Raw genomic sequence first — 25,804 nt, forward strand, 5'->3', positions numbered from 1 at the left:
CCAGAAAGTTGCTCCCAAAGCATCTTAATGACATCTTAAATAATATTTGCCTACCAAAAGAATCCAGCTGTCTAACTTCTGGTTCCAAATGAATTCCTATAGGAATGGCAGAGACCTTTCATTACGACAACTTAAAGAAGGACTTTTCTTATTTAGAAGATAGTTTGCTCTCTTCCAAAATCTCTCCTATCCCATTGGATCTTTCATTTTTTCACGTTCATGAAGCAATCACCTATCCAATATGCCACATGTCTGCACATTTACACCACCTTAGGTTCCTCTTGTCTTTGCATCAAATTTGAGCACTATTTCTTTTACATTTGAGGCCTCATACTGCTTACATGTTGCCTACTTCTCTCTCCAGCCTCTAAGTAGAGATCTTAATCTCTACTTACATAAACACCTCTTCTGCCTCTCCATGCCCTTGTCTAAAATATATCTATGATACCTATTCACAAGTATTACTAATTCCTAGATCAATGGTAAAAACTCAGAAAACAAACCAGAGTGTTACTGTGAATAGCATATCGAAAACCTCAGAACAGTGCGGAGGAGTGTCAAAATGTTAAATTGAATTTAAAAAATCAAGTGGGGAAAAATATACATAACGCCCTCCCACACAAAACTGTAGTCAACAAGATGATCCTGGGACCAAGATGATCCAGCTGAATTTCTGTCTTACCTGATTTTCTTTATATGATCATTATCAGTCTTTTTTTACTTATTTACATAGGACCGTAATTCACACTCCTCTGTTCCAGTGAATATCAATGCAGACCATTTTTGAACACCAGTCTGATCAAACAAAATTACCAGAACATCAGACTACAGCCATCAGTACAGCTTGCCGATGTTCAAACGTGGTGTGCAGTCCTAGCTCCTGAGCAGTTCAATTTCCTGCCAACTTTGTTCTGTTTTCTGTCTTTACCTCTTATGTCTCTGTCCTCAGTGGTAATTATTCTCACTTGTAGCTTTCAACAGCTGAGGCCTTTTCTCTACTGCTGGCCCACAGAACTGTGCTGGGGAAGTGCTGTGGCTTAAGAAAGGAAAAGAAACCCTGAATCTGAAATTAGTAGATCAGTGAGGAGGTGGGGAAACAGGTACAGTATTATTTAAAAAAACCCCACACAACAGTATTCTGAAAAAAAACAAACAGTTTTTCAGTGAAAGATGTGGGCCAGCTTCAATTTCTGTATTATTTCTGTTGAAAAGTATGTAAAATAGGCTTTTCTTTCCCCTCAAAACTCAGTTTCTCCCCCTTGGGTCTGGAAAGCCTTTTTGTTCAAGAGAACTACACTGCTAGTAGCTAAGTAACTATTGAAGGGAGAAATCATTAAAAATGTCACTTACAGAGAAGACTTGAGGCTGCTAATTTTTTTGAGGGAGACATGAGGAGGAATTTTATTGGAGGCAGTGACAAAGAAGTAGCAGCAGTAGTACTAGTAGTAGTAATGACAAGTATGAAGAATAAGTTTCTCTCTAGCTTCCCAAGACTAAGATTTCCTTTTTGATATTAAACTCAGCCTTGAATAATCTCTTCTGCTTTTACCCCCTCTGAGCTCTGCTGCAGGGTTTATCTTCACTCATCAGCCTCCTGAGGAGAGCCAATGAACGGAAGGCAGAGTTGTTCAATCTGTTTCCTCAGCGTTCGCCTAGGCTCTCAGCACAGGAAGCCTAGTGCTCTGAAAAGTCAGAAGGAGGAACCTCTCCAGCTTTGAGGAGCCAGTCTATCAGGGGCATGCACAGCTAGAGGAGAGGAGTGGGAAAGGGGGAGAGAAAACACTGACATTGGCTGCTGAGGATGCACTGGCAGGCAAGAAATACTCCCCATGACCACAGCTAGGTTGGCGGCAGGATGGATGGAGTGACGGAGCTGCCCGAGCCATGAAAGCAGGAGCCAACATGAAGATTGCTGGGAAGACTCTGTGTGTTTTTGTGCTGCTCTCTATCACCAAGGTCATGAGAACAGTAGGTAAGTCTAACTGGGACCAATCAGCCGTCAGGATGGAAGAAAGGGAAATGTGCACAGGTATTTTCTTTCCATAAAAGCTATTAATCATGCTGTGACTTTCTTTAATTGCTAAAAATTATGGAGCACAACTAAAACATGCTTCCTCAATATCCACTCCTGCTCTTCTTTCCTTAGTGGTCACAAGGCTGCCAGGCATTATCCCTGTGACTTCCATGTAGGCAATTATTTAGTAACCCTTAGTTGGGAGTGTACCGTTTGTCACAGATAGCCTTTTTATTCTGACCTCTAAATCCACATCATCTGAGAAACTGATCCAATTGACATATTAAAAATATGCCCGGGAAAGTGTTTGTGAACTTGAAGCTTTTGGCCATGTGGTTTTTGCTGAAGAGAGGCTATAGATACTCTGAAATAGGGCAGGGATCTCTTGCATCTTTCTGAGGAGTGGTGGAAGATGACTGATGTGCTGACAGTAGGGAGCAGTTTCTGGAATTTCGTTCTGAGGCTAATGGGCATGGTGAGTATCAAAAGTGGGCAAGGCTTTTGTGCCAAAGACAGCAGCACTCCTAAGCCTTTCTAACCCAGTCTTTTAGCGTAGTTGACTTAGTTTTAATATAGTTTAGCTACAGCAGTTAATGTCTCCCACATACTGTTCATTTGCATTTCTAGAGCTTGTGCTCTTCCAGACACAACACAGCAGTCCGGGGACTTGGTAATGGAATTAGGGATTTGTGCAGCAGTTCCAGAAACCTAAAGTGTCTATATATATAGGGAGAAGGCAGATAGGTCTGTGAGATCCAAATTAAACTAGGGACATCTCTGAATAATATGTAACGTGCATGTGTCCATTCCTATTACGGACAGATAGAACTAAACTGCATGGACATGAGTTACTCCATTCCTCTTGGCCAGAAAATAAAAATGGCTCCTTGGTGATATTTTAAAGCAAAACGGATGCAGTCACTGTTGGCAGTGAGGGAACACCTGTCTATAATGTGTTTGGCTGATCAAATGAGGAATCCAAAATGGTTACCTCAGCGCTACCCATTGGAAAAAACTGAAATACTTCACAAACATTATTAAACTTTGCATCGGTGACCTCGTAACAGGCACAATGGAGGTAAAAAAACCTGTTCCTACTCTGTAGGTAAAGAACTATCTCAGAAGAATACTGAGGAACCTTCTCAGGGTCATACAGACAGGTTATGGTAGTGTCAGAGACAGTCTACATTTTTGAATACAGGTGCTCAAAAAGTAAAGGAGTATGGACATGTCACAAAATGTTGAAGAAAATGGGGGAGACAAAGGGGAATCCTACTGGCAAAGATTCTTTTTAAAAATGGACTTTGCTGGAAATATTTAAAAAATCCAATGCCAAAAAGGTTTCTTTTTCACCCAAAAGGTAACTGGATTTTAACTTCTTGGTGTCTTGGTGAATCAATGATATTCTCCTTCCAAGAACACAGAAAAAGATGTTCAGTTAAAATCTAATTTCATGTTTGACCTTCCCCCCCCTCCAAATAAAAAGCCGCCCACATTTGATGGGAATTTTTTAGCTAACACTGCTCTTAAACTTATTTCCTTCAAAATTAGGGTGGCTGTTCTGAGCAAGATGTAGTGACAAGGTTTTTTTCTTCAGAGATCACAGGCTAAATGTGTCAAGCTGATCCAATGTGTGTATTCTATCCAGAGAATTTTAGTGTTGTATGAAGCTCAGAAGAAACTATGACCCCCCTTCTGAAGACTAGAGCAAGCTACTCTGAATGAAATAAGTTCATACAAAAACTCTTGTGTGTAACCAGGCTTTATCTGCATTAGCATTTTCCTTAACATTTCCTTAGCATGTTGTTTTGTGTGGTTTGTTTAGTTTTTACAAAAAATCCTTAGCAGAAGAGGCAGCTCAGAAGCAAGGCTGAGGTCACTTCATGACTGTTGTATCTAGATCTGCCCCCAAGTAGAGTTGGATAATATGCTACTGAAGCTGCTGGTGCATGATCTGTACTAACAACCCTTCTGCGACAATCCTCATAGTAGGAGCAGTGGAAAAGACTCAAAATTAAAACCTTTTCGGTAACACTTTGAAGATTTGTCTAGTTTAACTAAGCAGACAGGACACCTCAGGTGGTTGTGTACATACTCCAAAGGAAAGGGGATAAGGGAGGGCAAGATCTTCCATAAGAGTTCATGCAACAGATGTCTTTTTATTGGATTAACATTTGCAATGTTGGACTGTGTAAGTCCTGCATCTGCAGTTGCATCCTGTGACAATAGATATGAATAAATGCTTCAGAGGAAGCTGCAAGAAATCCATTGTCAGTAATGAGATGTGATCCTCTACGGTTAGTTCAGTTTTATCAATAGTAAAAAATTGAACTCAGTGGCATTGCATCAGTGCTGGAATTAGAGTGCACGAGGTGAATAAAAGTGAAGTAGATTTACAGAGCAACCTGGCTAGAGTTCAAGTTTACCTGCATACATAACTTTCTTGAATGCTACTGCTTTCATTTAGTTTCTTTCCTTAATATAACTTGTAAATCCTCTTTCACTAGTGTACTAGTGGTTTATTGCCTTCCTACTTTCTCTGTCCTAGTGTGTTTCAGTGCTCCTGTCTCTGTTGCCTCCTAGTCTAGTTTACCGTGGAATCTTGCTCCAGATAGATACAAAAAATCATAGACCAAAAAACTATTCTGGTAAACTTACATTTGTCTCCATTTCACTATTTCTTTGCTGCTCCTTTGGATCTATGTGCTGGAATCATTCTGACTTCCTTTACCCTAAAAACACCTGAATCCAAACAGCCTGTTTTTCTTACCCAAATGCTTAAAACAGAATTCTGTACTATTAAATTAAGCAAAAAAATTCTCAGAAGACATCTAAATTGCCCTAGATCTTCAAAGCATGTCCTTGTGACATTAATGTTTTACTTTGCTGTAAAACATTACATGCGTCCAAACACAATGTCTGAGTGTGTCTAGTTTCAAAACCATGGAAACAAGGAAGGTCAGTCTTGCAAGTTGACCACATACTCTATGACTACAAAGTAGATTTTCTTGGGCGTGCACTTGTAGAAGTACATGCTACTTAAAAGTCACAGTTGATATTTTTTTTATTTAGAGGTACAATCATTCATAAGAAAAAAGTATAGGGAATCTTCTTATGCTGCCTTATCTTTGTATTGAGTAAGAAAATTTTAGGAAGAAAAGTAATATGCTAAGCACTAAACAAGGTATGACTGAGATTTTAATCATATAAAAGTGAGGTCATAAGGGTGTTTTCACAGCAGTCCCTTATCTGCTCTCTGCAAAGTATGAAAAAGAGGGCATACAACCTACCATTTGCAGTCAATGATCTATTTTTGTTTAGAATAGCAGGAAAATGCCACTTAAGCATAAATAAACAGTACAACCTATTTTATTCTTCTTCTCATGAGGAAGAGAGTAAAAGGCCAAGTTCAGCATGCAGAACAGAATATAAAACATTCTGTATCTGTTTCTGTACTGAGAAGTGGGGGGCCTTTGCACTTTGTTACACGTGGTGTCACAGTGCTACTCTGAAAGAAATACTACCCAAGGCACTTTGGCATCCAGTGTAAATCCCTTTTCCCCTCATGCATTCCGGCTCACATTCTGCAAGGACGAAGATCTTACTTACTTACTTTGCACACAGAAGTTGCTATACCAAGTTAAAAGTTTACAGCCACACTGATATAATATGCGACAGCTTGTTAAGTTCAGTGATGATTTATTATCAGTTGAGGATTTTGCCAACGGTGCTTGTTCTGCAAGCTGGATGACTCTAACACGTCATTTAAACACCAACTAATTCCTTGATTAAAGAAGTGTCCCCATCCTTTTTTCTACAAAGTCATGTTTATATTGAGACATAGCCCATTTATGTGAGGGTAGAAACAAAACCTCAGAAAGGACCCCTACATCACTGCATCAAATTGCCTTTTTCTGCAGGCATTGTATCATGAAACACTTTTCATAAACAATCTGAGCACCAAAAAAAGCACCCACCTTATTGAAAGGCTGGTTTTAATCCTGATTGAGGCAAGATTCTCTATTCTAATTTCCAGCCTAAATTTGTTGTACTACCTATTTTTATTGTTATTACATTTTCAGCTGCTGAATTTCAGCACACATCTACCATTCTACTCATCAAGGTCACCTGGTTCTTTTTGTGTGACATTTCCATTCTTTATATTAATAATGCTATATTCTTCCTGCTTTCAACAAATTTCCTCACACACTCCTGATATAAATGCCAATGCCATTAGTAAAACCGTTAAACAGAATTACTGTAGAAATCATCTGCTGTGAAACATTATTAGCAAGCTACCTTCAACCTGACACCTCCTTTTAATACTGTCTTTTGCTTTTTCTCCTTAATCCAGTTCTTTATCCATCATGTTTCCCTCCAGTTGTCCCTCTATTCTTCAGCTTAATTTATGATTTTCAAGAGGACACTGTATCAAACTGCATCTCTAACTAGGTGAGCTTTAACATGTTTCCTTTGCCTTCAGAATCAGCTGTCTTGAATGACTGCTTGAAAGGATACTGGAGAAAGCTAAAGAGAATGAAAAGATCATAGAAAAATTAAAAACTAGGAACTGGCAACTGCAAAGGCATATTCCACCTTGAATGGGAAGATGGAAGCCTTGGGTTCATTATTAAGTTCTGTCAGTGTGCTCACCTCTCTGCAACATATAAATTCATATTAAAGTTTGCAATCTAAAAAAAATCCAGCCATGCTGCAGGCATTTCATACTGGACAACCAGAGTTTACAATGACAAACTGTATTTATCTGGATGTGTTTTAAGGTTGTTATTTCAGCTTGTATGAGACAGCAGGAAAGAGATTTATACTGCAAGTGACACAGTAATGGTGGCAGAAAAGAAATGTGTTAAAAGGAGAACAAAAGAATAATTTGAGTATGAGGAAGAAAGGAATTTCTGAAGATAGGAAAAAAGCCTAAATAGAATGAAGTGGGGATAGGAGATATTTTCAAGGAATAATGACGAGTATGGATAAAAGAAAGTGAGTGTGAAACTAACAATGAAGGTATAAGTCTCTTATTGTGTCCTTTTACAGATATGTTCACGCTGAAAAAGCTGTGATCGCAGCTTCAAGAAACAGTCATATGAGCTCAGGCCAGCTAGTTCATGTATTTCTATCATGAAAATTAGAGTAGTCCAACTACTTACTACTCACCCAACACACAGGGCTGGTTTTCAGCCTACACTCTGTCCTGTGCTGTTGTGGCTACATTTTCAGAGTCACAAAGCTACCATATATAAAACTCTGTCAGTACTTTAGCAATCCCTACCCTAGTACAAAGCACTTCTATTTGTTTATCTATCACTTCATTCCAGACAGGCCTTGCTAAGTGTCACAGGCACTCTGTGGCAGTAGAAGGGGAAAACAGATGCAGAGCTCAGCCTGTTGTATCTGGCCTCTTCCAAGCGTCCGGTACTGCCTTTTTGATTATGACTTGCTATGACTCATATAATGTATTCATTCCAAGATACAGTTAGTCATTTGCTTGTGATATGATCATCGTTTCAGTTCATTAAGTTTAATATGTCACAATCTGCGGGGGGGGCGGGGGTGGTGGTGGAGGGAGAGGCACGAAAACGCTGTGGTAGATTGTTACTGTAAGAAATAAAGACACAATAGGATTATGCCTGAGAAAGTTAAGCAATCTCTTCACAGTGCGAAAAACTCTTTAACAGCTAAATTTGTGAAGAGGCTGTCATGGAACTTGAGTCATTTTGGGGGCAAGAAAAAGTTCTACTGTGGGTTAAAACCTGCTATAAAGAGTAAGAGAAGCTGGAAATCCTTCCTATTTGAAAGCAATCAAAAGCACTTTCAAGCTGCATAGCTGTCTGATTTTGCAGCGATTCCCCTGAAAATTTTAGTGGCTTTACAATCAAATTTTCCTGTTTTCAAAACCTTTCTTTCTCCTTTTACTGTGAGAAAGACTCTGAGAAACAGGAGAAATGACTAAATAAGTGACACTGCAAAGGAACTGGTGCAACTAGTTATCCACGAGAGCTGTCAAACACACTACATAAACCACGTTAAAAAAACCAGAGGAAAGTATTATTTCCCCCAATCTTTTTCAATTACAGTAATCTTAGCATGACAACAGTAACCAGCACATTTTTGAAACACAAATGCGAACTCCTCAGCTGAGATTTTGTTTTTTCCTGAGAGAGGATATGTCCATTTTCAAACACAAAAGTGGAATCTGTCAGTGCATTGGAATGTGCACTCAATGCCGTGGAATAGAGCTTGAGAACCTCCTCAGACATGGCTTAAAATCTTCTTCAACAGTCAAGGAGACAATGAGGGATGGCATAATATTTTTGGTATTATAATTAGATGAACTTCAGAGGCTGGAATTGAATTGGAGGACCTCGGTCTAAAGGCCTCCTACCCTACCCACCCGTCAGATGGGTCTCCAAGGTGAAACCTGCTCATGATGGATTTACATCCATGACCAAATTAGGATGGTTCAGCCCGGAGCTGTACAGAACTCCCTGAACCTGACTCGCCTATTTTCTACAGCACTGTGACAGACAGCACGTACTTCTGGGCTCCTGAACTCTGCTCCTTCTGGCTAATAGAAAAAATGATTGCCATTTTCCAGAGTCCACTCATTTGTGAAGAATAAGACTGAAAATGAGAAGTTATTTACAATAAATGTGTAGATATACGATCCTTCATTTCATCTCTCGTGTGCAATGAAATAGTTAACAGTACTGACATTTAATCATTGTCCTACTGTTATCACTGCACTGAGATGAGCTTGATAGCTCACACCTCTTCAAATTTCTTGTTCTCTGCAGATCCACAGAGAGTGAGGCCTTTGCTGCACTGGTTATACCCTTTTTGAGCTACAGCAAGCTGCCACTTCAGCTCAGCTGTAATATGGGATTTCACCGTGAGAGAAGTAGGAGTGCAACATACTGGCTTGTTTCTGAGCTTTCATTTGAATAGATGCTGACGTGTATGGCATATATGTCCTGTTGCATTGGTCATAAACCAATCGGCTATCACAGAGGACACTTTAGCAATGGACTTTTACCCATTTTACAGTATTAAAGCACCATTCCAGAAAACAGTGGTGGAGTGACAGGTCTGAATTAAAAACACTTGCAGCACTGAACCTTCCCTCTTTAACAGAGTGGAATACTTTTGTTTGGTTAGTTCTCCTGCAGAGCAGACACACGCCCTTTAGGTTTAGGGTGATTCCCGGAGGGACGGGGAAATTGTGTCTTCCCTCAGAGCTGCTGAGCACATACCCAAGAGTGCAGGCTGGGGCAGGCAGCATAAGGAGGGCAAAAAAAGCAGATGGGGAGACCCTGGCAAAGGGCTTCGTTGGAGCAGACCCACAAGAAGTCATAGAAGTGATGGAAAAAGGAGCTGAGATCATGTGGAATCTGTGCAGCCTGACAAGTCACCGAAAGCTGGTGGAATAGAAGAGAGGACTGGGGGAAAGAACCTGTTCTGTGAAGGCACAGAGAGCAGTGAAGATTTATTTTCAGGCCTTTTTTTTTCATGAGTATAGCTAGCAATTCTGAGTTCCCTAAAGAGCTATCACTTTCTAGCATTTTGGTTTATGTTCTAATAAAACATACTTTTAGAGACTAGACAGCTTTTGGTATGCTCACTAGAAAGAGAAAGTAGGGCATGTCCAACTTCATCCCAACATGAGGTCCTATCAACATCTCCAAATTGAAGGAAATGCTATGGCTGACCAGGAAGGACAGGATAGGGATGAGGATAATTTCTATTTACAGAACTACCTTTGTGCTGGTTGATCCCATAGCTATTTACAGATTAATTCCTGAGAATATACATTTTGGACTGTTTTTAAATAAAGCTAACTCTGTGGTAAAAAACAGCAAGTCTTGACATCTCATTAGGCTATATGTTAGATTAAAATAAAGCAAAGAAAGGTAAATCCTCTTTTCATCAGAAAGTGTTATGAAAATGGCTGACACTATTCTTTATGATTTGGAAGCCTCTCATCAAGTATTACCCAGGCCCAGTCCTATTTTGCTTGTGAGTGACAAGACTTTAGCTCACACAGTTCAAAACCTTAAATTATCTGAACTTGGTACTATGCTCTGTGGTAAAATGAAGCAGAGCTCTCTTTTTGCATATCCTTTCTTGGGAGAATAGCAAGCATGCTGGAAGATTTCTGCACCACTGATAAAGTGAGTAAGCATCTATAGAAATGGAAGCACTATAACCATCCACATGGCTGACAAGCAGGGCTAATGAGCAAATGCCCAGCAAAACTATCAGCCTGGCTATAGTGGTTTTGGGACTTAGTCTAGTAGGTATCCATAGCACTCTGCCATTGCAACATGCTTCCATGCCACAATGAACCAGAAGAGGATCAAAATAGGTGCAGGCTCTGCAGTTATGCCTTGCTCCCTCACCATTTTTTTCTTTCTCTGCCTTCAACACAAAGACAGACAGTCAGAGTTTTAGACGGTTCTTGGGAGAATGCTAACAGTCTAACAGGGTCATAATATAGGATAAAACCTCCTCCTAATAATATATGTCTGTTCTACAGAGATAAAAACATATTCCCTGCTCCACCTTAAGAGGAGGTCTTCAAAGGCATTTCGGACATACAAATTAATCAAACCTTTCAGGATTTTTTGCATGTGCAATCTTCTGTAAAAGAAGTCTAAAGATCATGTTTCTAGCAGCATGCATAAGAAAAGAAGCAAAGCAAGTAAGAAGTACACCATATTTACACTAATGCCATTTACCTGCACACTAGCAATGAAAAAGGGCAGTAAAGTGAAAGCAGTTTAATTTTATTATGTTTATAAGGCCTCTTTACAATAGTAGGAAGGTGTATGTAAGGATAGGATAAACAAGAAGATTTTTTACTAATTAATCTACCATCTGGGTAGATGATAGGTTAAGGGGGGGATACAGGAGAATTCAGAATCTTTCTACAAATTTATTGTAAACCTAAAATTGTACTTAAACATGATTCAGCAGATTTTAAGCTGACTGATGTGGCTTCTCATTTGAAGTGAATGGTACCGGATTCATTCAGGGGAGAATATGACGGAAAGGCCCAGCAGAAAGCACCACTTTCACTCCCTCTTTCTTTACAGTCTTGAAGCACACAAGCCGTTATGTTGGGGAACTTGTACATTGCAATAGGTTGCTTAGGAGATGCAGAGTTGAAAGACAAGTAAAATGATACTGCTTTAATATGTAAATGAAAGTGTACACAGGTAAATATGCACAACATTGTCATTCCTGCGCAACATTTGCAAACATTATCCAAAGAAACCCCAGCCCCAACACACAGGCTGTTTGAATGCTTAGGTTTGCTTAGTCATTTTCAGATGAGATCAGCCATACTGATGACATGACTCGGAGCTCCGAGGCTCTTGGCAGTGTTAAAATTGGAGAGGAAACACTTTGTTCTGCAATTTTCAGAGACATTCATAGAACTCACATCCAGAAACCATCATGAGACAAAAGGCTTCTTTCAGTTCCTCTCCTGGTAAAATAATCTGATTTTAAAAAAACACACACCTCACATTTTCTTGAAATGCCATTAAGCAGAAAAAACTTGTCATTTAAAAACACTTCCAGTGTAATAATGTATCACAGAACACTGTTGACAACTGAATTAAGGAAACAAGCATTTGTGGGGCTAGTGGGTAATTTGTGTATTAGAAAATGGTGTGAATAGGTAGCACTTTTCTTCTTCAGCCATGCTTGGAAACATTAACTGATGAATCCTGGCAGTATTGAGCAGCAGGAAGCTAAGTATTATCTCCTTTATTTAATAAAAATGGGAAGTGGGTGGCTTCAGTGAAATACTATCCCCACCTAATTTTCCTCTTCTACCAGCAAAAAAAACCTTCTCAGAATTACACTCTGATTTCCATGTTATACAGCTGGAGTAACTAATACATTACAGCACTGTACAGTGTAGTGTAGTGTGGGGCAATACTGCAGCTACACCTGCTATCAATCTGCAGGAGCTAGGTCTAGGTTTGGAAATGTCTTCACCCAAAGGATACTTAATCCTCAAAATGAAAAGGCAAAAACCTTTAAAGGAATCTTTAAGTAGTTAAAATGCAGTGAACTGTGTTCATTTTGCAAGTTAGAAATCATTTCCCAAGAACACAGTTAAACAGAAGAAGTGGTTGAGCTGGAATTGTTCATTCACCTAGATTCCAGAATATAATGAGATTTCAGACAATATTATTAAGGTAAAACCAACTGTGGTTTTCTCAAAGAGGCTAATAGTAATGATTTGGCTAATAATTTGAAGTTGATGCTCATTAAGACCATTTCTTGCAGTGTTGTGAATGTTCAGGAACTGGGCTTCACACTGTGCCAGCCAACAGAGGTAATAGAATTCCAGCTCTGGGCAGGGGATAGAGAAACACAACAAAGTCAGGTCTGGTACCTCTGAGGAAGACTTTGACAAAGGTTTGATTAATCACACAAAATTTAGGTCTCCTAATTCTTTGCATATTCCAGCTGAACTTTCAATTGCCTCTTTAGTATATCTGCTTGAAAGGTTTGGGGAGGGGTTTAACATATTTGGAATAACTTGTGAAAAACTCATTTGTCAGTACAAATCAGGTTGGTTAACTTTTGTTGTCCTTCCAGATTAATGCATGGTTTGAAAGTAGTACTCTGATTTTCTCCTCACACACAGCTCTCAGAATGCCGTTAAAACCATTACTCAGCCCAAGGAAAGAGCAACTCAGGGTTCCACCAGAGACACAGAGCACTCAGAGATCAGTGGTTTACAGTCCCAAAGTTTAATGGTCACCTACTAAAAGAGGAAATGAGTGAGGTGGTAAATGGAGGCTGGCTTGGACTACAGCTATGGGTATTATTCCTATTAACTCATTAATTGTTGCACCTAGGAGATTTTGAAAAAGAAATGTTATTTACCTGTAACAGGTGTTCTTCAGGTCGTTATTTATACACATACATACATTGTGGATTTGGGGGGTTGTTTGCTTTTAATTTCAGCAGGACCCAAAGGACACAAAAGTCCCAAACCCACCACAGAATACTTTATTAAGGAAAAGGTCCCAATGTGACTAGTTGAAACAAAGCAAAAGAACAAACTGTCCCAAAGGTGGCATCATGTTGAGAGGCTTCAGTGGTCAAGGAAATAGTGAAATGATTCTTGGGGTTAGAAATTTGACCCCTTGGATGTGTCAGCTGAAGACACAGGCAGATGAAGGGTCCCAAATCTGGTCAATATAAAGAGAGCAAGCATGACTCATGTTCAATATATGCAAGAAAGAATCAGTCCTGAAAGCTTGTGGAAAAAGAAAACCCGGGCAAATTAGTTTCTTGGCTAAGAAGAAATTCAGGGACACATAAGCAAAAAAAAAAAAAAAAAAATTAAAGGCAGTCCTGAGGGTGTAACTTGTCTTGAACAAACAAAGCACATAGAGGAGCCGTAATAGTGGTCTGGCTCTCCGCCCTTCAATGGCCCATGTGATAACTTCTGAAAAGGACAAGAGGACCAAGTCCAAGCTTTTCCATACAGACGTCTAGCTTCAAGTACATAGTTCATGGATCATGAAAAAATAAAGAGAGGAGGTATTGTGCCTGGCTCCAAGCATCATCTTTTAAAACCCAAAAGAAGAGTCAGTATCATAGAAAGAAAAAAAATAAAATGGAACATGTTTCTAAGCAAATGCAAAACAGAATTCAAAAACAAGACATACTCACTATTAGAGAGTCAACACAGTTGATACATCAACTGAAAAAAGTTTCTCTGCAATCTTAGCCTCACAAGCAAGAGGCACAGGGATATGGGCATATTTTACACGTTCGTAGCTGTGTGCCTGGCACAAAGATGGGCAGGACTTACATTCATGTCCTATGGGGGCTGCTGGAGTAAAAAAAGTACAGTCACAGTGTGAATGCATATGTACACATTGTGTACACTCATAGTGTGAATGTATATGTTCACAAAGATTCAGAAAATGAAAAGACACCCTTGAGACATAAGGCAAAAACCTTTCTTCCTACACAAAGCTCCACCATTGTTATTTACATTGTGGTCATGTCTGAGAAGTATAGACAAGACCTTTGCCCATAGTGTTGGATTGTATATGAATGCAGAAGTAAAAGTTGTTTACTTCAGTAGTAGCAACAGTCCCAGAGAAAAGGCATTATCATGTGGCCAAATGCAATAGTCAAATTTCTATCATTTCAGCCTGTAAGTGGCAACCCACTGGAGGATTAAGACAATGGGCAGGCGTAGGGTCTTCCTCCAGTACCTGTCTTATCCACTAAGATGAGCCCCAGTGGGAAAATTGTTGATAGTATTGAGAGGGTAGGCTGTGATAGGCCACTGGCTCCATTATCCACAGCTGTAATACAGGATGACAGACAATTTGCAGATGAGCACAGACAGGGCCTCACGCTGGCGTGTAACAGTGCAGACATTTCTCTGTGAAGCACAGACCGGAACTCCAAAGCTATGAGTGACATCCCTGGGCACCTTCTCACGCGTCCTTCTCCTTCTTTCTCTTCGTCAGGGAACAACAGAGTGTCAGCGATGGTAGGTAACAGCTCTGTGCTCACCTGCCCTCCCAAATCAAATACAACTATGGTAACATGGAAAATAAGCCCCAAGGTTGGAGGCCCCTGCACCCTGGGATACAGGGCTGATCAGAACAAGACAGACAGAACAAACTGCAGTGACAGCATGAACTGGAAATTCAGACCAGATCGGGATCCTGCCCTTGAGATACGGCAAGTGGGAATAGCCCATGAGGGAAGTTACACCTGCGAAGTAGTAGCAACAGAAGGGAATTTCCACAAGACGTACCACCTGACCGTGCTAGGTAAGGGACTCCTTCCTCATTTTACAGTTCTCCAAAGGACCATGCCTGGGCCTGGACATAAAAAGCTCCTCTCCCCACGCACCAGGGGATATACTAATCCAATATGCTAACAGAGGGCTCTGCACATGCTTCTGGTTATCCTGTAGAATCAATCATTACTACAGTAATTTAAGAGAACTAAAGCATGTGAGAATAACACTTCCAAGTGCTGAGATAGTCTATCAAACATGGGATGGTCTTATCCAGACGGTAGGAATGGACCCATTTCCTCTTATGCTGGCATTCAGGTACATTTTAAACCAGGTGCACGACGGCTGCTTAGGACAAAAGTCTAATTCAGCCCTGTATTTGGGAAAATTCCCTACCACAATGTCCAGGGAAACCTCCTCTAATGGTACCTGGCTGTGGTAACTCACCTGAATGGGGGAGAGCTGTCCAAAAGGAAAAGAGAGGCTCGATCTTTGTCTCTGGTGACTTTGGCCCATGTCACTGTAAGGGGATGGCACCTCCCATCTTATTCTCCTCTTTTCACTGTGTTTATTTTGGGTAGAGAACAAGAACACCCTGTCCTAACTGCGGCAAACTAACTCCACGTATTTCCCCTTCCTGACGCTTTGCAGTCCCCCCCAGGCTGACCCTGTACTGTGATGACCAGGGGACCCCCGTGTGTAAGGCAGCAGCAGGGAAGCCGGCTGCTCAGGTCTCGTGGGTCCTAGAGAGCAACTCCACCCCCAAGGAAGAAGGCCATGACAACGGGACAGTGACTGTTCTCAGCAAGTTCACGGCGTACAGCACCAACGTGACTAATACAACCTGCGTTGTGTCCCACCCAGCTGGGAACCAGAGCAAGTCCATAGCCTGTCATCCCTCAAGTAAGCTTCCCTTTGTGTGTTCGACATTCAAAACCCTGTTTAGCCTTCTGTGCACACTCTTGTTCCTTCTAGGAAGGAAAATCTGCAAAAGCTATAGATACTTTCAGTGAAGTCCTATATAGACAAGAGTATCATCCCCAACTGCCTTTGCCCAGAAACATCACCAGCTTGCTTGTGTTCTAGACACTATTGCCTAATGGTTTCTTCCCTAAGAGGGATATACATAAGTGTGGTAGTATTCTTTTGGTAACGGAAGTGTTGTTGGAAACAGAGACAAAGCAGTCACGATCTTAGTGTTAAAATAATCACTTGGAAGCAGAACCTCAGCAAAATTTTTTTAGATGCAAATGTAAAGTCTCTTGCTCAGATCGTGGAAAGAGAGAGAAAGAGAACCAACTCTTGTGTGGCCAGCAGAAACAAATAAATCACTTCATTCCAAGTTGTGAATGTCTGACACTGTATGACATTTGGTTTCTGTTTTTTGCTTTTTTGTTGCTTTTGAGAACTACACATGAGTTGCAGTACTGAGATATGCTGAGTCCTTGAGAGGAGCTCAGGTATGGCTTAGTGAAAAAATATCATGAGTGTCCACTGTGGGATTTGTGGGATCTGCTTTTGTCTCTGACACAGACTCCATTTGTGTTTCTCAGACAAGTTTCATTACTGACTTTCCCTTTTGCTGAAGGGGATTATATTTATTTTATGAGCATGCTGAAAATGTGTCTATGTGCTAAAGCAGCTTTAAGCTTATACTGAAATAATAAAGGAACTGAGTAATAAGATATAACTAAGACTAACTCTTTGTGTTTAGAGAACAACGGCTTTATCCTGTATGTCTCCATCATTCTTTGTTTCCTGGGCATTATCACCTTCATGGCTGCCATTTACTATTTTAAGCTCCACAGAGACAGGTATGTATGATAGGGTGCTAAGGAAAGATTGTCTAGTGCTAGAAGAAATCTTTAAGTACTGTTTGTGTCTTGAAACCATATGATTCTGTCAGTCTGTACTGCTATGAATAACTGAATTAACTACATCAAATATTTCTATACTGCAGACACTGTGCATTGCACACATCTTTACTGAATAATGCACCTGAGTAAAATATAAATGGGCAGAAGTTGGCAGAGGATCCTCATTGCATTGCCTGCTACACTACAGGGGAGCTCTACATTCTTGTAGGAAATTGGAACAGTAAAGCTGTTCTTTAGATACGGTGATAGTTTGTCAGTGTCTCTCTTGTTTAGATCAGGGGGGTGGTTCTGCTGCCTAATAAGTTCTAACAAGTGCCGGAGGACTGACCAGTGCTATCCTGCCATATCAACAGAGGGGACAGCAGATTGTATGTGTATTTATGAAAAAGCTCCCTGGGTGAAGCTGGACTCTAGCCTCTTTAGGATTGGCTGTGGAGAAAAAAAGCAGTTCCAAGGAAAAACTACAGAAATCATTTGTGCAGAGAAAGGCTGAATTAGCACCTGTACTGAAAACCTCAGCTATGTTCCCTCCTTTCCTTATTCCAAAACTGGTTTTCTCCCAAACCTTCTCCCTCAGAGGTGAAGAATTGGTTCAATACAATTTCACTAATCACAAATTGTACATCCTTCCAGAGGACTTTGATTTTAATCTTCTGCTTCCACTTTGTGCTTAAGCTCCCACAAACATGAGAAAAGACCTCTAAAGAAAGTCAGGGTGCCATAATTTCAGGATCAAAAGTCAAGGAGAGAGAGACATGAGAAGGCCTTCTGGCTTTACTCTTGATGACAAGAAAAATAAATGTTTCATAAGCTTGTGATCAAAGAAACCAGGCTGTGATCCAGCCAAACCTAGGACTGAGGAAGGAATTTGCTTTATTACTTGTTTTCTTTTTCACAGACTGTGCCACAAAACCAAACCTCCTGAGACTGCTCCTACACATTCCCTACAGGTAAGGAGAATGATGCAAATTACACCATCACCAAATCAGGGATCTTCTGGTAGCCCCAAAAACATGATCAGTAAAGGGAAACCATTAGATTTTTACTCTCTGCTTTCAGCAGGTGCTACTGTGTCTTACATGTTTACTTTTGGCTGTATCTCAGGACAAAACAAAGCCTATCATCACCATAATTTTGACTTGGAGCAAACATTAGAGACGTTCCAACAGCAAAGGCTCAGCAACTGCTGTACAAACAATACTGAGGAAGGATACTGCAATATCATGGGTTGGGGAATATTAAGAAAGCTATTAGTAAACAAGAGGATTAAACAACAAAATTAACAGACACACGGAAAAAAAGCATATCCCTCTTGATGTCCAGAATGATAATGTGCAAGTTTTGAAGGCCACTCTTTATCTTGTATGGTCAATCCACAATCAAAGAACGAACCATACTCAAGACAAAACATTTTATAAAACAATGGAAGGAGTGCTGAGCTGCAAGTTGGGAGGTATTCTTGAATTCCCTGTGCTGTTACAAGCTTCCTGTGTAGCTGAGCAATTCACTCATCAGCTCTGTGTCTCTGTTCTCTGCTACCAAATACAAATAACAGCATTTCTATGTGGGCAAGATGTGTTACATCTATATTGTGAATATCTGTGCACCTACAGTAGACACTAGGCTCAAATTCTGTCATGAACTTAAAAAGGTGCTTCAGTTTCGATTTCTGAAAAACTTAGTCAATTCTAGTTATTATTATTCCTCCTGTTCTGCTGCCCTACCTTCCAGATGTTGCTGACAGATGCAGTTGCATCAATGTAAAATAATGGGTTAAGTACCAGTGTTCTTGCTGGTCACAGCAAGTCACATCATGCAACTTTCATTAGTGTGTCTGTAGACTAAAACTGTAGACTGATGGAGGAATCAATCATGGTCAAGACTCTAGCATGTAATTTGCTCTTTCTAGAGAATTAGACCCTAATACAATGTTTTTTCAGGCCAAAATAAGTGGGGTAGAAGGGGAGGAAAAGGAGGCAGGTGAGCCAATACCTCAACTTTACCTTTGAAATCTTTGACAGAAATAGCAATACACATTCTTTGGTAGAAAAAGCAATAGAGGGTTTTTTTCTTGAGGCCAAGAGGAATAAATATGGGAGGCTTGCAGAGTCCTGCCAAACTAAACTACTCCTTGCATTTACAGTTTTTGGTTTTGTTTTGCTAGGATGACACAATGGAAGTGGAACCTTATACTACTTATGTGCAGAAGGAAAACATAATTTACAGCTCAGTGTCTGATCTGACAGTGGGGCAGAATCTTCCACAAGGACTGTCACCAGCAACATGAATGATTCAACAACACTGGAAAGAGAGACACTTTATAATATAAAGACTGGTTATAGAAAGAAACTTCTCAGAGGATTTCTTCAGATTTTGGGGCAACATAAATCACTAGGTCTATTCAAACATCTGTGCTTGCTGCTGAGTCTGTATAGTTCTTTTTTTCCCTGTTTTGCCTTCTTCCTTGGGAAAGGAAACAGGTTTCCTGTTATTCCTTGGGAAAATGTGACTTACCCCATGCCATAGTTTTTTCCTGGAAAAGCTGTTGTGATCAGTCTTCCCTTTGCTGTTCTTGCGTTGGAGATCCTAGTTTTGTCAGTCACTTCTAGGCATTACTTTGATGCACTTGACACTATGTTGCACACATTTGGGAGATGGGAGGAGCGTTGTCTGAACTAAAACAAAACACTCCTCAATCAACAGCCACTTTTTTCTAATTCACAAATGTGAAGGCCTGAGTACTGATCATCACAGAATAGCTCAATGGTGGAATATATTGGTAGGGAAGACCTTTAATCCTCCAGTTCTGAAAATGGAAACGAGTGATGAAATTTAAAGGTCATCCACTAAGAAAGAGACTTCACTAGCATGATTAATTTACTTGTTAGGTTCATATTCAGTATTTCCACTAAATGTGTTCATTCTGTATTTCAGATTATTATGATTACTTTTCCATAACATTCTCTGAAGATATGGTATTCCTCTCTTTCTTAAGAGTATTGGCATTAAGATACTGTAAAAGAATTATGTTACTCAAATCCAGTAAGCTACTTTTAACAGAAAGAAACACCAAATATTCCACAAAACAAGTTCAAATATATCTTCTATAACTGTGCAATAATGTACAAAAACCATAAAATGCTTGCTAATTCTAGTCATATTTATTTTAACTACCACAACTGAAGATTTTTTTCATTCATATGTCTAGATGTTTTATTGATATTCTTTTAAATATACTTGCAAGTTCACTTATTTGTATGTAAATTAGCTTATATATCTTAATGTGTCTCATGTTGAGGTGACTTCTTCTCCCCCGTGTCTCATTCCCAAAATAACCTTTGGGAGTAAGTCAAATAAATTGTCCTCTATATACTAGCAGTTCCCAAACTTTTTGGATTGATGCCTTACGAGCTAAAGTATGAATTGGCTTTACAGTAAGAGTAAAGAAATCCATTTGTAAACCTCTGTTTACTACCTCTTATTTCAGTATTTTAAAAGACTGACTGGGTACTTGATCAGAAGAACTAGATTTTTCCTTTAGACCATAGAAATGTATTTGCCACACATTGCTAGAGCTGTCTTTTGAGATAGCCTCCCAAGGACTATGACCCAGTGCTTGGAAAAGAGACTTTTAAATTGATTGCAGTTTCTAAATGTATTACTGATGTAAACGGGTACAATTGGTTATTTATTCTCACTCTACCAGCTATGAAACAGCCACTTTTGTCCAGGTGCTCTCTGCATTCAAGTATCGCTTTTCTCCGTTTCTGTATGTCATTTTGGATGGAAGGTATCAAAGCTGAATATCAATCAGTTACAAACAAAGTTTTAAAGGAAGCTCAGTTTCCAGTGACTTACCAAGGAAGAGAGCCAGTCAACTCAGTCATAATCCTCTGAAATTCCCCACTTAAAATAGGTGTAATACTGGCCAATGATCTTTCTTCCCACCCAAAAACAGTGTCATCACTTCTTAGATTTTTTTCTGTGGACTGGAAAGTCATTTATGTTGTTCAGTGTCCATAAAGTGGGGTTCATCCTATGATATGGCAGCTCTTGAAGGTAGATTCTCACCAGTTTATTATGTAATATATTATATTTACAGAAGTATAATACCTGCTAACCTGCTGTCTAGCTGTAGGGTTTTATGATCCTTTACAGGACAATTACACTGGACTAAATCATGTATGTTCCAGACCTGGACATTGCTAAGTTGCTAACTGGTTGATTATTTCCTTCATCCTCTTCTCTGTTCCACATTAGGCTTGCTACGGGCACTTTGAGTCAAAAGTCATGTAGGCTGTTAGTGATGGCATGTATGTCTTCTGACCTGAAGCCCAAAGCAGCAAAGTGGCTAGAACGCCAAAGCAGCCAGCACAGCAACTAATCCTGCCCTTTCATGCAGGCAGGAAGACCACTGTTTCTGTGTCTAACTGATTAGCATAGCCAAGGATGTAGCCAGATCCTCTGCAGTAAGTTGGCAGCAAACAGGATTTTAGTTTGTGACTGTGATAAATAATATGTTGAGTCTTATGTATACACACACATACAGTATGCTCTTTGTTCCTAGCAGGACAGAAGGTCTAGAGCAGAAAGTGCCTTCCTGCACTCCTCTTTCTCCATCAACGTACTTGCTACTTCTCTTTGCAATGTGCTGCTATTTTGCTGCAATTATCCTCCATGCAAAAGTGCTGTGTTGACTGTCTCTTAGCAGTCAGGCAAGCCTGCCCTTTAAACTCCCCAGCACGTTGCAGACTCACAGGAAGAAAGTCAGCAGCTTTTTAGCTCCTCCCATAAAGAAACGTTTTGGCTTTAACCACATTTACCAATGCTATCTCTTGCTGCAACATTTCATTTTACTTAATTTGTATCATCTCCCACCTTTACTGCTATATTTTATCTTCACACACACATTCCAGTCTCTTGACAGTTTACAACTGCCATTCCTGCGCTAATCAGGCAGTTAATAATCATGGTTATCTTATGACTATAGAGTCCTGAGCACGGAGCTCACACGCACAGCAAGTCAGCAGATTCTGTGCTGTTGTGCATCCACAGAGCAGCTGCACACTGAAGTGCAGCAGGCCTCCTTCAGACTAAGGGCCTATTCTTTAAGATGGCACTGGCAGTACTAAAAAATGGATGCACTACAAATCCTGAGACTGAACATAGCTTCTGTACATACATCAATCCTTGCGGCTTTCTAACCAGAAATTATTTCATGGAATAAAGTCAAGCCCTTCATCACCCATTACAGCAACATGTAAGATTTTGTTAAATTGCAAATTTTAGCAGAAGGGTCATTATAACATCACTTACCTGCTTCAAACAGTTCTCCTAACAACAGATACCATTAAAAGTGGTGTTTCAGATATTACCCTGTCTCTGCATCCCAACAGGTTTCAGGACTTACAACTACATTCTCCTGCCAGTATCACATACTCGTATTTGCGGTTTACTACTTACAGTCTAGTTTGTAATCCCGCTGTCCATCATAGACCTTCTGGTTCAGCGTGTGACTGCTCTGTAGTTCTGCCCAGCTTACTTCCAGTTATGAATTAAAATGACTTAAATATCTTCGATTTTCATCCTACTGGCAATAGAAATTTAAGTTTTCACATTAGAGCTGGATGACTTTCACATAAGCATTGACATAGCCACCTGCCTCTAGATGTAGCAGGGACTTCCTCATACAAAGCTAGAGAATGAGTGTATTTCCTTATACAAAGCTAGAGAATGAATGTATTGGCAAGGGAATGCTAAAGAAATGTTTTTCAAAAAACATTTATTAAAAGAAAAAAATCCTAAAATCTTTATAAGCAGAGTAAAAACTGATTCATATTTAACTGGCAGGGAAAGAAAAGTGTGCAATACATTTAGTCATAACTAGAAAGAAAGCTCAAAAAATACATTTGCACAGAAAGAAGCTATGCAGTCAGACCAAAACCTATCCACAGAAAATACTGAGCAAAGAATTTTCACTACTGAATGTATTTCACTAATGAATATGTAAGAAAGGCTTCCATAGCCTAGCCTGTTCTCCTTTGCATTCACTATTGAGGAATCATTTCTCTCTGACGGACTGAAGATGCCAGCTAACTTTGACCACGTTAATTTTAAAAACAATTCATCTTGCGCTTTTTGTCATTTACCTCAGATAGGACACCCTTCGGTTAGGAAACTGCATAAACATCCGGAAAGGTACCTCATTATGTTTCTTCAGTGTCTTTGCTTAACTTCTGCAATGACACCTGTTCAATAAAAATGACATTTTGGGGGTGTGGGCATACTGGAATTACTGCTCATTACAGAGATCAGATTGTCTTGTAATTCCCTTACGGTCCCCATCATCTGCCTCTGTCAGCATTCCCCCTCAATATATACTTAAAACTGTAGGCATTACAAGGCAGATGCTATCTTGAGATTCTGAGTTTGCAAGCACCTTGAATAAATGGATCCTAATCCAAAACTGGGGCTCCAACACCTTGTGAAAATACAAATAATACACAGAATCTGCAAACTGAGCTAGATGGGAAGTTTGTTTGCTAAGTATTATGACTTATATTAGCCAATTTGCTCCAGGAGATATGGCTTGCATAAAAGCTTCCTCGCTGATCAGTACACATGAATCTCTCCATATAAAAAACTGAGAATCACACCTGCTTCTGTCCACAGTATCACAGATACTAGATGCAGGTGCTAATGCTATGCAGCAATATTCTAGCCTGAGTCATCAAACTCATAACACTGCACTTTGCTCTGCCAGTTTTCCCCTTTGTAAGAGCATATTCTTATTACACTGTCTACCAGTCCCGCTGTTTTTCACATTCATTCTCTGAACTTCAGTCATTATTGTCTCGGTGTTAGTATTAGCTTTACCAACCAGTCAGCTGTAAAACATTAATACATTAACAAGCCCATAGTGAGGAGATGCATACAGCCAGCTCTCTTCTGACAGTATCAATATACTTACTACAGGGTGGCTTTTATATAAAGAGGTCTGTACTCAAAGATCTAGAAGCCTGAGGCTGTGCCCACTCATGGTGCCTGTTGTTTCTTGATATATCCCTGCAGGTTTACTACAACTTGCTGGAGCCAATGCACAAATGAAGACCTACACCTTCAGGCTGAAGGCTGTTCTCCCTTACAACCTGTGCTTGTCCAAGTGAAAACACTGGCATTGCGCTGATGCTGTAACAAAACTTGACCTTCTAGGATGAGTTAGGGTGAAGTGTTGCTACTATTTTTAAGGGGAAATTTGAAATTGAGGCTGACCTGTGAAATGATTGTAGTAGGACACCTAACAAGAGAAGTTCTTTTGATGCCCTATTTTAGCTTCAGTTATCTTGATCTTCAGCCTCCCACAGTTGTTCAGTAAGGCAGAAGCCGATATGTCACTGTGGTAAATTGTGGGAGAGAGAGGAAAAAGGGAGTTCACAGCCCTGCTGCACAAAGTTATAAATTTGTTTATTCTTGATCAAAGATTCTAGGGTTTTTCCCTTCGTCTCAAAGCCTCTCAGATATATTTCATTTTTTTACCTTAGTATTTTCAGGTGATACATCCTGGGAATAAGAAACATTCTGGCTATATCCAGATGAAAATGGTAATTCAGGAACACCTATTATGACCACTAGATGACAGTTTCACCTCACTCTATGAAAAACACTGCCATAGGAGAAGCGTTAGTTCTCCACATACTCTCTTACTAGATTTGGGATTCTAGTGACTCATTTTCTTACATGTGGAGCTTCATTTGTGACAGTATGTTCTCACAAAAAAAGCCATTTTCCCTTTGTGTCCACCACACCATCAAGCAATAAGGCAATTCTAAGGAAAATCAACCAAAATAACATACTATGCACCAACAAGCTCATTCAGAAATCGTTGGGAGATACCTCCATGGTATATGCAACACTCAAAGGTGCAACGGTAAGTAGGCTCTGACAGTATGAAGAGGAGAATGGGTAAAAGTCAGTGGGATCTCTAGGGCTGGGGTAGTAAAAGGCAAATTAGGAAGAAGATGAAGGAGTGATTAATGAGAATTCAAAGGACTGCAGTTAGGGACAGCAGTCCTTTTTCAGCACTCCACCTTCTCAGTGGGAAGGCTCGTTCTTCTCCTCTTTATTATAGGAGTCAAAATCTATCTACTACCTGGGGTCCACAGAGCAGCTAATTCCCTCCTGCAGCCCCCACTGTTCCCATACCTCCTGGGCTGCTGTTTCAAGATGGGAAGTAGGTGGGTGTGAGGTCTCAGTTGAGAGCCAGCAAAGGACAGGGACATCTGGGCTAGTTAGTCCTGCTGCTGGTAGGACCAAAAACACAGATTTGCAGTAGAAACCTTAGGAGAGGTCCCACGCCTTCAGTAAAAGCCATTCACTCACTTCCACAGAGCCCTGGCCTCAGTATGGATAGCAGCAGGGCAGAATACCATCTGCTTCAGTGGTTGCTCTATTCAGAAAATTGGTCCTTATATTCTAGACAAAATAAACATCTGAAGTCAGCTTTGTCCAAATTTCCTACTCTTCTCCCTTGTACGCCACTCACCTGTAACCCAGAAAATTACACAGCTCTTGACAAGATGGGATCCTTTTACAGTATCCATTGGCATCACATGAGAGTTGATATCAAGCTTAATCTCCATCTTTTAATTTGGGGAGAAGAACCTGATGGAAAACATGATGGAGAAAGTATGCAGTGGCCACACTTTCTGCTTCCATGAAGGACTAAGCTGGGGAGGGGCTTGTAAATTAAGGAGAGTTGATGCTGGCCCTGCTTTTTAAATGTAGGACCTATATATTACCACTCTGCTATGCGGGGTCCTTCTTTCTTGAGAAAACCCTATGAAATATGCCCAAGAATTTCTGATCACAGGGAAACATAGGCATACGCACCTGTCAGGAACATTTATTTCACCAACCCTTTGCCCCTTCCCCTGTACCTTTATGGCTTTCTCACAGTGAGAACCAGGGACCAAATACTTTTCAAAAGTTTGCATCCCATCACAGTCACACACCTTAATCCTCTTCACATTTCTGGTGAGTAACCATGTCCCATCCTCAGTTCAACCGACCCATCTCTGCTTTTTTTCTCCCTCTCCACTTCTC

General features: G+C 40.2%; 1 protein-coding gene across 1 annotated transcript; it reads left to right on the plus strand.

Annotated features, from left to right (window-relative positions):
• Positions 1 to 1,760: 1,760 nt before the first annotated feature.
• On the plus strand, positions 1,761 to 19,608 carry LOC143155853 (cell surface glycoprotein CD200 receptor 1-A-like). The gene is made up of 6 exons (XM_076328831.1): positions 1,761 to 1,972; positions 14,548 to 14,856; positions 15,477 to 15,728; positions 16,540 to 16,639; positions 17,601 to 17,652; positions 18,867 to 19,608. Exons 1-6 carry the CDS (start codon positions 1,885 to 1,887, stop codon positions 18,987 to 18,989), a joined length of 924 nt encoding a protein of 307 aa, XP_076184946.1. The 5' UTR covers positions 1,761 to 1,884; the 3' UTR covers positions 18,990 to 19,608.
• The last annotated feature ends 6,196 nt before the right edge of the window (positions 19,609 to 25,804 follow it).

This window comes from Aptenodytes patagonicus, chromosome 1 (assembly GCF_965638725.1).
Source record: "Aptenodytes patagonicus chromosome 1, bAptPat1.pri.cur, whole genome shotgun sequence".
In the NCBI taxonomy this organism is placed as follows: domain Eukaryota; kingdom Metazoa; phylum Chordata; class Aves; order Sphenisciformes; family Spheniscidae; genus Aptenodytes; species Aptenodytes patagonicus.